Here is a 14658-nt window from a genome sequence, read left to right on the forward strand (position 1 = left end):
CAAAACCTCTAATAAAATAAAATGAAAAATATACAGATGAAAAGATAAATAAAACAACTAAGAAACCTCAACATACACAAACTAATATTCATAAAATGAAATTACATAAAAACATAAGTATAAGCCACAATACACTTAAATAGGAAGGAACTTTGTGGCATAAAAAACAAAAACAAACAAACAAACAAACAAAAACCAAAGACATGTTGAGCACAGGGTCACTGAAGAAGAAGAGGAGCAAAAACAAAGTAATTACATTTCAATTAAAAATGCCAAGATTTAAAAACTCAATCTTTTAAATTCAGAGTAAATCGGTGTGTGTGTGTGGGGGGGGGGGGCGTGTGTTTCTGTCAGTTTCCCTCTCTTTCACCAGCCCCTCCTCCCTTGCCACACTCTCTGACCAATCTGGCCTTGAATTCATATTGATCTGCCTGACTCTGCATCCTGAGTGCTGGGATATAAGGTTTGATTTCCCACACCTGGCTCAGAGTAACTCTTTAAGTAAAGTCAGTTCTTTAAGTAAACGGTAGGCGGTCTTCTTAAATGGGTTCATTGTTACAAGAATCAGCCCTTTTAAGTAAATGTCCAGCTAGTAGTAAATAAAATGCTATTATTATCCCCCAAATTTTATTTTTCATTATGCATATCCTTTTAATAACCTGTCGTTTTCATACAACATTTGCCTTTTGATAGTAGTCCATGTTTTGAAGAAAAGCGACTCTAAGAATGTCATACTAGGCTTATAAGCCTTGACAAAATCTCCAGTCTGAATTTATTTGCCAAGCACAAAGGTGTCCTGGAATCTGATCAAGTTCTTGCTGCTTCATGTTTAGTTTTCCGTGCTTTCCCTGAAATAGAGCTATGCTAGCCAAAGGCAAAATTTCTATTTGTTGTGAAACTGCAGAAATTAAACCATGCCAGCAATATTTACTTAGCCTAGTACTTCCCCTTTGCAGAATGGACCACTGAGCCCTGCACAGTAAGGGGGCAGCCAGAGCTGGCTTCTGGACTTCTCTGGGTGTTTATTCCAGGGACCTGGCTATAGAGCAGAGGAACTAGGGTCCCTAAATCCAGATCAGCCCTTGGCCAACAGGAGGCCGGCATCACTGCACAGCAGTCTCACTCCTTTCCACAGCCTTCCTTAGTGTGGACCCTTGTAGGTGCTTTTGGGTTCGTAGAGCTAGGATTGTGGGCTTAAACCCAGCTACCCACAGTGTAATGGTTGGGAAGGGCCATGAAGTGTAGAGTATAATCCAGTAACTAGAGTCTTCTCTAAATCAAAGGTCAAGGACTTGCCCAACGAGTTCCATGGATAAATCCAAGAATATGATGCAGTTTTCTCCCAGTTTTGTTAAAGGTAGATCAGATTCTGAAGAACATTCCCTGCCAAGTGCACCTGTATTGCCAGCCCTGAGTACAAGAGTTTCCACGCCTGAGGCATGTTGTTTCGGTGGAGAATCAAGCCACTGCTCTGAGAATGGCTGGCTTGCAGACTGGGATCTATACTCCTTTTGTGTATTTGAGAGCTTGGCCTCCCTGAGATACTACCAACGATTGAACTGTGCCATGAAGAAGAGCACAGAGGTCTCCCATATTGAGAGTCAGAGGGAGCCATGTGTGGCTTCAGGAGATGTAAACAACAGCAACCAAGGCAAAGATATAGAGGAGGTAGACCAACCCTCACCAAGCTTGCTGAGGGACAAAGGGATGGAACTTGAGACCTGTGATGGTGGAGACTGCCCTGACCAGCATCCTGCTTCTGACAGTACCAGGAACCTAGGATGCTGGGCATGGCTTCAAAAGGCTATTGGCCAAAAGAAGAGAAATAAGTGCACAAGCCACCCAGAAGTCTGTTTGGAGTCCAGGAGCCCTGATGCCTGCTAAGACCTGAAATTAGGGGATTCTCTGTCAGCTCCTCTATTACAACAAAGGCACACACAAGGCAGTTGTGTCTTTGCAGCCATCTGGTGATTGTTTGTTTATCTCATTCTTAATAAAAGAGTTAAAAGCTGGAGATTTGTGTTCTTTTAGAAATGGCCCAAGGGAAAAATGATGGATGGAGTAGAGACAGATGAGGATACTCTACTTTTTCCTAGCTTCGGTTACACGAGTAACTGGTGGTTTGTTTTAAAAAGTCCTTAGGAGACTTTGACAACCTGGTTTTCATGTGTGCTGGGACATAAAAGAACCAGCAAATGGTGAGCAACCTTGAGCACTTTGGGAAACCTCTCTGCTTAATCAACATGGTTGAGGAGTGATCTACCCAGATGCTTCCTTTACAAATTACTCTAGGGGCCACCTACAACTTCCATTTTACCCCTTCTTCCTTCTGTGTAGATTAGACTAGCTCTGAACTCAGATTTACTTTGCCTTGTCTCTCTAGTATGGGGATTAGAGGCCTGTGCCACGACTTCTGCACAGGAGATTCTTTCTATTTTCAGCAATTTCCTCTGGAAATTTCTGCTTCACAAGGGAACTCACCTGCAGAAACCGGACAGGCTAAGCTGGAAGCTCAGGACAGTGCTGGCCCTGACACAGAAAACCCAGCTCCCTGGGCTCGAGAGTGTGTCTTTTAAGTGTTTCCAGTCTTGGAAGAGCTTCAACTCTTACAAGCCTTACTTCTATTGTTGGTCTCCAAAGCAGTTGAATCCCTCAGTAGGCTAAGCCATGTACCAGGCTAAAGAATCATTTCTTACATTTGACTCTCTGAACTTCATTTTTCAGGAAGTGTATGTAGGAAAAAATAGACACTGCACAGAAATACTGACCAGCATGTTTTCCGTTGAATATTAAATATTTTCTGTAATTCACATCACCTAGAACTTTCAACAGAGGTGGGAATATTAAATATTTTCTGTAATTCACATCACCTAGAACTTTCAACAGAGGTGGGAAGACTCAGGGAATACATCTTGCATTCACTGAGAGAATGACACATCCCTGGGCACCAGGCTGTTCTGTCAGTATTTAGGAGCGCACCCTGGGTTCGAATCAAGTCCCAGTGTAGCTTGCTGGGCATAATCTGATTTGGTTGTCAAAACAATAGCACCAAAAATCATGGACACAGTTGGAAATGATTTCAGCTCGTGCAAGCCAACACCCATGGGAAACGTGGCTGTGTGGGAAATTCACAGTTAGTAGAGCCCGGAGAATGCAAACATGGACACTGAACATTGCATTCCTCTCTGGTGGAAGAGCAGCCCATGGTGACCCCTGCTGGGAAGAAGTGTCAGTGCCTGGAACTCAGAGGCAGCACTGTGGAACTAGGAAGCTTTGGAGATTCTGGATCCTTCCTTGGTCCCTGGTCTAGCTGTTGTCTCTACAAGTATGGACATGCAGACAGGGGAACTAACTATGGACCTGCATTCCCAGAATTGCAAGACTCACATAAAACTTGGCGTGAGTGAGTCCAGTCAACCATGGTTGTCCTGTGCTTTCCCTGTGAAGTGTACTCTTTGGCCATGACCACAATGCAGCAGGGAAACTACAGCTACATGAAAAGACCTGCTGAGACAGAATACCAGTTGAGCACTTGTCTGTGCTGTCTGGAAAATCATAGAATATCAGAAAGGAAAGCAGCTGCAAGGAGATTTGTGTTTGTGTAAGTATATGTACATGGACATGGACATGGGCATGTATGTGTATGTGTACATCAAAAATATGGTACACATAAACAATGAAATGCTTTTTAGCTATTAAAAACAAAGACAATAATTTTGAAGGCAAATGGATGGAACTAGAAAAATGTTACCCTGGGTGAGATATCCTAGGACAACAACAACATGCAAGGGATGTACATAGCAATAAGTGAATATTATGTCAGACATATGTGTGTGGGAATCTTTAGGAAGTTCCAGAGATCTGGATGATGGAAGCCACCAGGACTAATTGTAGATGACCTTAGCAGAAATACCCAACAGTTGGAATAAGAAATCTAAAGAGACAACAAGACAGGACTCCCAGTGGAAGGATGGGGACACAAACTCACCTAGAAAACATCTGCCCTGTTTTGGAGAGGGCAAAATATGTCCTGTTCAAAAGAAATGCAGGTAAAAAAATGGAGCACAGACTGCAGGTATGGCTGAACAGTGACAGGCCCAACTTGAGACTGATCCCATGGGCAGGTGTCAATCCCTGACACTATTAGTGATTCAATGCTGTGGTGGCAGAGAGGAGTCTAGCATAGCTGTCTTCTCAGAGGCTGTAATTAGCAGCTGACTAAGAAAGATTCAGATTCCCACAGCTATACTTTAGGTGGATATTGGGGATCACATAGGTGAGTTTGGGGAAAGATTGAGGCCCTGACGACTTACAGTGTCAACTAACATGTACACCTCGGCACTCGCAGAGATTGAGCAACCAAAAAATAATAATAATAATAATAAAGAGACTTGTCCAAGGCCCCGTGGAATTTATGTAGTATTAGACTGCCTTGTGTGGTCTCAATGTGTCTGGCTGTGCCTAATCCTGCAGAGACTTGATACACTAGTGTCAGGGAATACCCAGGGATGAGGTGAAGAACACTGTAAAGAGGAACAAGGTTGGCACAGCAATTGGGATGTAATAAATCAATTAATTAATAATAATAAAATAATTTCATTTATCTCGGTTCCAAGGGATTATGAACATACTTTTCTTCTTTTTGTATTAAGTATACAGAGGACTCAGTATGCTGTTATCCAATCTCCTGAACTCAGAATGCATGCATTCTTCTGTTATGAGTTGATCTAAATTTAAACGGTTAGCATGACATTTAAAAGTAAGGAAACACTTCTTAATTTCAATTTTCTCCATATAGTACGGGATTCCTATGAGTCATACTGTTTTTGGTTTACCAAAATAAATATTTGTCTCTGGGATTAATGGGAGACCTGAGATGCTGATGCTCACAGGAGTTCATTAGGTGACCTTAACTACGATTCATAGCAGAGTGGACATGGAGACTGAGGTGGCAACAACTTATAGCCAGGTGAGAATTCCAGTGGAGGAAGGAAGACATCACCCAAACCACAGACCCTTGGGCTGATATTTTGCCCTGATGACAAGATTCACATGGATAAGGATGGATCAGTGGTTCACTGAATGGACAACCATTGAGTTGCTCAAATTAAAACCCATCCCATGGCAGCGAGCCAAAGATTGTCATTATTAATGACACTCTGTTGCACAAAGGAGATTAACATAACTGTCTCCTTAGAGATAACCAGTAGCTGGTGTAAACAGATGCAGAAACTCAAAAACAAACATCAGGTGTTGCTTAGAGAGTGTTTTGGAAGAATCAGGGAGAGAATTAAGTGATATAAAATGTGTCAAGGATACCAAAAAAATACCTACAGAATCAACAAACCTTGGTCCATGGGTCTCACAGAGACTGAGCCAACAACCAATGATCATGCAGAGGTTGGACGCAGGTCTGCTACCCATGTGTGTCAGATATGCAGCATGGCCTTCATTTGAATTCTTTTTAAAATTTATTTATTTTTATTCTTTAATCCATTTATACAGTCCAGACTTTATCCCCTTCCTGGTCTGCTGCCTGACTACTCCCAATCCCATACCTTTACCCCTTCTCCGAGAGGATGTCCCCAGCCCTCACCCGCACCACAATAGTCCTCCACACACCCTGAGACCTCATGTCTCTCATGGATTAGTGGCATCTTCTCTCACTGAAGCCACAACTTGACAATATACAGCACCCCTTCTTTTGAAAAGTATTGAGATCAGGTACCTGAAGATAATAAAAGCAATACACAGCAAACCAACATACAATCTCAAATTAAATGGAGAGACATTTGAAGAAACCCCACTAAAATCAGGGTAAAGACAAGGATGCTCACTCTCCCCATATGTATTCAATAGAGTATTTGAATTTCTAGCTGAAACAATAAGACAACAAAAGGAGATTAGGGGGATACAAATGGCAAATAAAAAGTAAAGGTGTCACTATTTGCAAATGATATGACAGTATATGTACGAAACCTCCAAAATCCAACCAGAGAACTTCTACAGCTGAGAAACAAATTCAGGAAAGTGGCTGGATATAAAATTAACTCAAATACATGATTTGGATCCTTTAAAAATCATGTGGGGATGTTTCTGATTCTTTTGTCAGAACACGTATCTCTACCTGGACTGATGTAGTGTGTTTCTTTGGGAAAGGACATGATTTGCCTTGCCTAGACTTGATGCCCCAAGGCTTCGTTGTAGCTAAGGGGGTCTTTCCTGTGAGGTTAAGAGGAGGATGTATTGAGTGGAGTGATTTGGGAAGTTGAGACTGGGAGAAAAGGGGTCAGGGGTGAGAGCACCCTGGATGTAAAGTGAAAAAATATATATAAATGAAAGAAATAATAAAAAGTAACATTGGCTATTTTCAGCCATCAAAATGTAACATGGACATATTGTGCTTCTTGGTGTTGTTGGCTTACATAGAATAACTATTTGCGTCCTGCTTTGCCTAGCCTGTATGAGAAAGCGGGAAGAACAACTGACATTACATGCTATTGCTTTCATTGCTTCTTTTGTAAATGATCTTTAATAGGTTATTTATATTTTAAATGAAGAAAATTTAGTTATGATTAATGTTGAATTTTATATCTCAAGATGATATTTACAGAGCTATTATATTACAGGTGCATATTTGGTCTAGATTTCAGACACTAGTGTTTCTACAATCTGTGTCTCTCTGTATAATGAATATAAATCAGATACTTGGATTCATAAAGTAGATACTTGGATAAGATCTGCAATGAGAAAATGATATATAATATACCATAACTCTACATTCCACCAGCTGTTTAAAGCACAAAACACGAGCTCCTTGTTATCATTAGCTAATTGAGAACACACTGTGCATTCCTCCTCACAAGCTACTTTTAAACATGTTTAATTAACAGTTAAGAAATCTTCCAGTGTTCTCCTATAAGCCTCTCACATTGTATCTAATTATAAGGGAAGGAATATACTGTAAGAAAATATGATTCTTTCAATTAGTAAATCCATTAAATCAGTATGTGAAATAATGGTACAAAAAAATCAAAAATCCACAATAATATTTCTTTATGCACTTCATAGTGATATCTCACAGGTTATTGACCACTTATGTAATGTTGGTTTGATAATTTCCCTCTTGAAACTCTGCCCTGCTGCTTTGTTGACCCTATCACATGTTAGGAATGAAAACATTGACAAAGAGTGCTTTTGGTCATATCTCAAATTAGAACTTAATAATACATAATGAATAATTTGAGAGTATCCAGTGTTGTATAAATAGGAGTATACCACATAACTGTTAACAAATATTAACTCTGTAAGAATACAGAAATGACATTCATGGGAACAACATGAATTTAGAGAACAATAAATATGAAGATCAAGGTAGAAGCACTACTTTTATTGCTGCATGGCCAATACTCATAAATTCCCACAGGAACATAGGGATATAGAACAACATCTTTGTAATGAGATCACACTTGAAGAAGTTGAAAGTAACATTATATTAATAGATTAAGTCAGAAATGCCCTGTGGAAATGAGGAAGATGCAATGTGCTCCTTCTCAGACAAGTACAGTAAATAATTTGTGCATATTTTTTGTTAAAATAAATAAGTTGTCAAAGAGATATGTCACTCAACATCTGCTAACAAGGAATAAAGGTTTAATTTTACACAAATTATTTTATCTTCCCAGAAGTTCTTAAAATGTATGCATATAAGGGACTATTGGAGAGAAGCTGTGGAGAGGATAGAAATATGCTCAAAATATATTGCATGAGATTTTCAAGGAATTAATAAATTGTCTTTAAAAAGAAACCTTGCTTCCCAAATTAGGGGGAAAGTTAATATTCAGAATTAATGATTATACCCAGGAATACTAAGGGGGCATTAAAAAAATACTTTTGGAGTAAACATCAGTGAAGAGTGAGATTTCAAATTACAAGTATGTATCACTTCAGAACTGCCAGAGTGACCCAGTGATATCTGTAAAACAAATTTTTACAGACAGAGGTGAGAAATCTCTCCTGGGAAATTTGTGGAACACCCTGTAAGTACAGAAGCTAAAAATCTCAGTTGACAATTTACTATACTTCTGAAACTCTCCTTCCTAGTGTCCAGAACTAAGTAATACCGAGCATATTAAAATATAAAAGAATCCATCTTGCAACCAAAAATGTTCTGCAACACTTTGTTCCAATCGTTTATGTAATTACATTTTGGATATATATATAGGATATATTGTAGTATGACTACAAATATGGTAGAAATAGCATTTTTTACCAGGCTGTAGAATTCTCCAGGAACTCTAAAGTCGCAGATTCCTTTTGGTTTATAGTCATCCTTGCAGGGCAGACAGATTTGAAACACTGAGCCCAGACTAAGGATATTTACATATGAAGAACCTTATAGAAAGTCCTTGCCTTGCAAGTGGGTGTTGGACAAGGTAGAAAGAATTTACATTTGAATTGGTACATAGCTTGAATCTACTTTCCCCACCCCAGAGGCCAGGCTTTCTGTTTTGCAACTGAATTGGATATCTCAGGGACATCCACAGCAGACCAGTTAATCCTGTTCTGCCTTTAACTCTTGACCTTGCTTTTTATGCAGACAGGCTATCTCTACCCAGGCTTACCTGGATAGCAAAGGAAGCCTATGAGGAACTTTGCAGACCCCACCCAGGGAGTCTTTGGGCAAAACAACATTTTTTAGCTTATCCAGGTGTGATTCAGGAGACTGTAGATACTTTTTACTCAGCGAGACACTGGGTAGTTAGTTAGTTAGTTCACCGGGCTGGGCCTAAGTGTTGCAGCTGGTTAGTTCACTGAGCTGGGGGCCAGAGGCAGCTACCAGAGCTGATCGCCTGTGGCTTGTGGTGGCCCCTGGCATGGCACAGTGAAGAATGCAGTGGGCCTACTAGGCAGAGGTGCTCTTGGAAGACAGCGGAGCCAGGCAGCTTCCCAAGCTCTGCAATGCCACAATCAACACTGGGAAGCTAGAACAGGGAGCCGCCCTTCACCAGGTCCCAGGCTAGCATGACAGCTGGGCCAAGATGAAGCAGTTTAAATGCATGTGCCAATTGTCCAACCGGATTATGGACGGACTATGTGTAAACACCCTGTACTGCCTGAGAAAACTGAAGCTTTAACGGATGAATGTGATGCTTATTTTGAGATGTTAACTGGACTGGACTAGGAGATACCAAAAAAAAAAAAAATCAGATTCCAGCTGCTTCTGTGTGTGGTTGTTTCTGTTTGTTACCCACTGGACCTGTTTCCTCTCCTGATATCCAGAATTCTCCCTTGGATTTAGTTCTGGCTGGGACTGTCTATAACACAGAACCACCCACATATGACTTTAACTTGGAATTATGAGATCATTTGAAGTAATGCACATAATGATTAGCAAATATGGAGTGGACACCTTGTTTAATAAAATGGTGTTTCATGAGTGCTAGTGCAAAATGATGTGAAAAGTGCAAAGCTTCGGAATAATTGTCCTAACATATCAGAAGTTTGAGGAGATGTACTAACTGTGGATATGGTTGTTGTCAGTATGTCTTGTTCTCATGTACAAGTTTTTTTTAAATACAAAGATTATAAAATTCTATATTTCAAAGTTGTGGTAACATTAAAAATCAAAGCAATTGTATGTAAACTCTTTAGTTCTGAATACAGTCATTGATTTGTAGGCAAATATGTTATTTTGAAAAGCACTCATCAGATAGTTCTAGTAATGCACATTGAAGTTAAAGAAAATTTCAGAAATTTCAAGGGCATCATCTTCAAAAAACTTGTTCAATCTGCAATCTGGATTTTCCCAATATGTGTTCTGTTTCAACTATGTTCTCTTTCTCAGTAATAAAGGTAAAGGTTCATGATGAACAATATTGACTCAGGAAATTTAGAGGAAATGTTATTTGAAGGTGACAGAAAGTTTCAGAGCACACATAACACCTGGTCTTCAAAAAAGAAGTGAGCACATATTCTCAGTGAAGTGTGGGGAGAGGAGCAGAGAGGAACAAGACAAATACTCCTGAATGTAATCCCCAGAATTCCCCACACTCAGAATATGCTTATTACATTGACCTTCTCTGAGTATAAAACCTTAAGGAATACCCAGGTTTTACACACATGTATAGGATCGCTCGACACGTTTCAGAGGTCTGTTCAGGTGTGGAGCCTAGTAGTCTTTCTTGTTTATCTCCTGGTTGAATCTTGTTCCACTTTCTTGAAAGTCCAAGCCTCTAAAAGCAGCATCACTATAGTCACAAGAACCAAGGCAGCTAAAAGTATTCTGATGAGATTTTCAACTGTGTGACCTTGGTGGTTTGAGGGTGGGGTTTCTGTATAAAGAAGTCAGTGAATTAAAGTAATGCCAAAATTTTCTAGCACTAAATTGTTGGGCATAGAGGCTCCCTCTCCCTGACAGAACTAGACTCTTTGTCCCTATCTCTTTTTTTTTTTAAATATTTTATTTATTTTATGTACACGAGTACATTGTAGCTGTCTTCAGACACACCAGAAAAGAGCAACGGAGCCCATTACGGATGGTTGTGAGCCACCATGTGGTTGCTGGGAATTGAACTCAGGACCTCTGGAAGAACAGTCGGTGCTTTTAACTGCTGAGCCATCTCTCCACCCATGTGCCTGTCTCTTAATGTGGAAATTTATTTCTCACCTGTTTCTTAATTGTTCGTGCTTTCTGAATGTTCTTATTGTCTGAGTACACAAAGAATCAAAGAATTTCATTAAATTATGTCAAAGTATGGGACAATCTGTTATTTTAATTTGCAGAAATAAGGTAAAAGGTCAGAGAAGAGGTTTTTCCTCAGTCAGAATCTCAAAATGACATTGTGATGTCCCTTAAATACTCATTAAAATTTGTTCAGGAGATGGAGCCTAGAAAAAAATTATTCAGTGTTTTCATGAAAGCAGGAGATAAAAGGTGGAGTAAAGGAGGTTCTGAAATACAGGTAGAGAAAGATATTAGATCATAAGCTATGTAAGGAACCAGTCATCTAAGTGGAAAGCAAGTCCAGTTGCCCTAATTTCTGAACTTCACTGAAGGCTTCACCAACATATCTCAACACAATGTGTATCCCCTCCAGGAGAGTCATCACTTCCCATCTTCAGTGTGGGTAGGGGACTTCTCTTTGGCATCTGCTAAAATGGAAGGAGAAGTGAATGATTGAGCTCCCAGCTCTTGACTATGCCCTGCCTTGTTCTGTGGGTCCTCATTTTGCACCATAAGTTCATTCAGATATAATGTTGTTGTATACAAATTTTGTGCCTATGGATTCTTGGACATTTGTAAAGATCACAGCTCTCACAGCCAATATTCCAAAAAGCATATCATTTAATGCTGGAGAGAATAGAAACTCTCAGGTACTGACAATTACTTGACTGAGTGTGTGCATTATGAATACCAAATGCCTCTGTTGAGTAGCAATTACCATGAGTTTAGGCGCAGTATTTTAGGAAGTAAAAACAATTGAGAATGAAGGACCAATTATAGCACTGAAGGCATGTTCTGTTTAGATTTTTTGCTAGCTTCATATGAGCTAGAGTCATCAATGAAACTTCAAAAAATGTGTATCATATTGACTTGCAGGAAAAATGTGGAAAGATTTCTGATTTATTGACAATTGATGTGGGAAGGCCAAAAATCTATGGGTGATTTTGACCCTGGATAGTTGGATCTTGAGGTTAAAGCAATTTAGTAGGTATTGGGGAGAAAGCCTGTAACAGTACTAAATCATGGCTTATGCTTCAGTTACTACTTTGGGTATATCATCCTAATTCTTTCCATGATGGATTATAAGCTATCAAATGGAATAAACTCTTTTCTCCATGTATTGTTTTACATCATGGTGATTTAAGAAAACAGTAGAAATCTAAATAGTATAGTGACAATGTCTAATTACTTGGTGAATTGTACGTTTCCCTCAAACACCTCTTCTAATCTATAGTGAATGCTGGAGGAACTTACTTCAGGGAATGCTGAGTAATAAACTTATAATAAGGGGTAAATGTTTTTGGTATCAAAAAGATTTTTTTTTTAAATGACGACATCCTCCCTCCTATTCTAAGCAAGAGATCATCTTAGGAAAGAGAACAATGTGAGAACATTACCTGAGACCACGAGGTCAAGGGGGTTACTTGAGTTTGACCACACCTGAGGTTTATTTTTAAAAAAGCCGTAACATCTGAATGTTCCATTGTGTTTGGGAGTAACAGCCTCCACAACAAAAGTAGCCTGGAATGAATGATTGTCCTGATACTGTGAGTCCAGGATCCATAACAGGTGGTGTTTTCCTTCCTGGATCAGAATGTATCTGCCAAATCCTATGTGTGAGCTACACGTAAAGGCTCTGAAAACTCCAGAGGTCACATCAGGGCTGGGCCAGACTGACAGGCTTGGATTTCCATATGCTCCTGGGATACAAGAAGAAAAATGTGAAATTATTGTGAGTTACACACATTGTCCTCCAGGATTGGACTCTGAGTGAAGAGCTCCTGGAGAATAGATCTCCATCTTAGGAGAAAGCCCATGCTGGGATCCCTGAGTGTCCACTCACCTGTCACAACTAACTCCATGGCATCACTGTGCTCTGAAAATCCAGCATCACTCTTATAATAACACTTATAGATACCTGCATAGCCGACTGTCATGTATTGAATGTTGAACATGGCCTTATTCCTGGTTTCCAGAGGCAATTGAGTGTCCCAAGGATCTACACTTCTCCCTTTATACAGACGATACTCCTGGACCTCATAGGAACCCTGACACCATATAATCACAGGTGTATGTAAGGCAATCACAGAGCGTGGCTCAGCCCAGATAATTGGCTTTGGGAGGTGTTCTGTGAAGAAATCAAAGGCTGAGTCCCAGAACATCTTCCTTTGACATCATTTCTTAGAACACAACACTACCATGGAAGAAGATATTATCACATGAATGCTTTTTCTCCCACTACCAGTGTGAATATTGGACCCTCTAGACAGTAAAATAGAGATTTTCTCATCATAGTGAAGAATCAAATCCGGGTATGGCTGGAGACACTCACCTGCTTGTACTTCAGTCCTGGGTTCCACAATAAGACCTGAAAGAAAATTTTCTCTCAGACCTTTTCACATTGAGAGGCAGATGGGATCCCCTAGGTTATCAATGTGAAATTAAACCTGGCTGTTGAGTAGGTTTCCTTACAGACGTAAGCATCCACACCCCCTGTTCATATCTCACCCAGGTACAACAGCCCTGTGAGTATGGCCATCATGGTGAGTCCTGGCAGTGTCCGTAGATGTTCTCCTGGGCCAGTCTGGCAAATATTCTGTAACATCAGGCACTATACAGATATCATCTTGTGGGCAGGTTCTTCCTGTTGGTTTTTTTTTTTTTTTTTTTTTTTGACATCATAGCTATTACAAGAGTAACTTCTGTATTTTGGTCAGTAGAGAGGATTGAGTAATCACTCAGTTCTCTGAAGTGCTTTTAAAGAACATTTTTTTTTCTATTTCTCAAAGATTTCCCACCATCCCTCTGTTTTCCAAGCCAGAGTACATTCAAAAGGAAGGACATTATCTTTTAAACTAGAAACAATTATACATGTAGGTTAGGGAGATGTGATATTGGTCAAAACCAAGACTGTGTTCTAAGACAAGAGCCATCCATGCTCTTTCAATTGGAGTATGTAATCCAAAGGGGCTTCACAGACTCTAATCATATGTTCCTGAAGGTTTATCTCATAGCACGTCAGCTCTCATTGATGGCTATGCTCCAGTGATCTCCTTCACTATGCCAAATTGTCCTGATCCATTGCAACTAGGGAACAACATTTTATCAAGACTTTTCTCTCTTTTTCCTTGTTTCTGTGAGGCTGACCCCTTTTTCTACATGCTTGCATTATCAAGATGTTGTAAATGTGTGGATACCACAAGACTTAGATCATCCTCAAAGATTTTTAACTTAAGGTCTTTCTTCTAGAGTTTTAACTTTACTTTCTGGGCATGAGAATGTAGGAACCTTTGGATTTATTATTCAGTTTAGTACTGTAATCGTCCATTTTTCCACCTGAACTATAGTGACTGGCTTCTATTAGCCCAAAAGATAATAGTATCAACATGTCCTCGGGATGCCTGTGCATCAAGGATATTTATCCTCTGAGGATGCCTTGAAAGAAAAATGGGGTTTCCTTTTCTAATATCAGTACCTGTGATGTCAACACATTTTTTTTGTGTACTATTCTTATAAGCAATTTATTATGGAAGATGGGAGTTTAGCACAACATTAGTACTCATGCAGCTATAATTAATTCTTGAAATAGATAAATAAGAGTAAATGACTTAGAGGGTTTTGTTGGTGTCATAGATTTTTTAAAAAATTCCCATGTTCATGTAAGTGGCCTTCAGTTGTGTAATAACAATTACGATCATTAGTTCGTGATTGCACACTTAGTTGTCATTGTTTATCTGTTTTTAGCAGTATTAACTCTTGTGTGGGTAGTGATTTTTTGTCCCTTTCACTGAATTACCCAAACCATTGTGGTTTTAATTATTCTCGAACTACTGGCATACATATAGTCTCAGTTCAGCATCTATAACTAGAATATCAACATTTCCCTTTCTCCACTTGCCTGTATCTTACATAGAGAAAATGAAGAACATAGT

At 39.6% G+C, this 14658-nt stretch overlaps 1 protein-coding gene across 1 annotated transcript; it reads right to left on the reverse strand.

Annotated features, from left to right (window-relative positions):
• Positions 1-11107: 11107 nt before the first annotated feature.
• On the reverse strand, positions 11108-13309 carry LOC127673296 (leukocyte immunoglobulin-like receptor subfamily B member 4A). The gene is made up of 5 exons (XM_052168862.1): positions 13235-13309; positions 13059-13094; positions 12570-12854; positions 12124-12426; positions 11108-11151 (listed from the first exon to the last, which is right to left on the reverse strand). The coding sequence occupies exons 1-5, from the start codon at positions 13266-13268 to the stop codon at positions 11108-11110; spliced, it is 702 nt and encodes a 233-aa protein (XP_052024822.1). The 5' UTR covers positions 13269-13309.
• Between the last annotated feature and the right edge of the window lie 1349 nt (positions 13310-14658).

This window comes from Apodemus sylvaticus, chromosome 22 (genome assembly GCF_947179515.1).
Source record: "Apodemus sylvaticus chromosome 22, mApoSyl1.1, whole genome shotgun sequence".
In the NCBI taxonomy this organism is placed as follows: Eukaryota; Metazoa; Chordata; class Mammalia; order Rodentia; family Muridae; genus Apodemus; species Apodemus sylvaticus.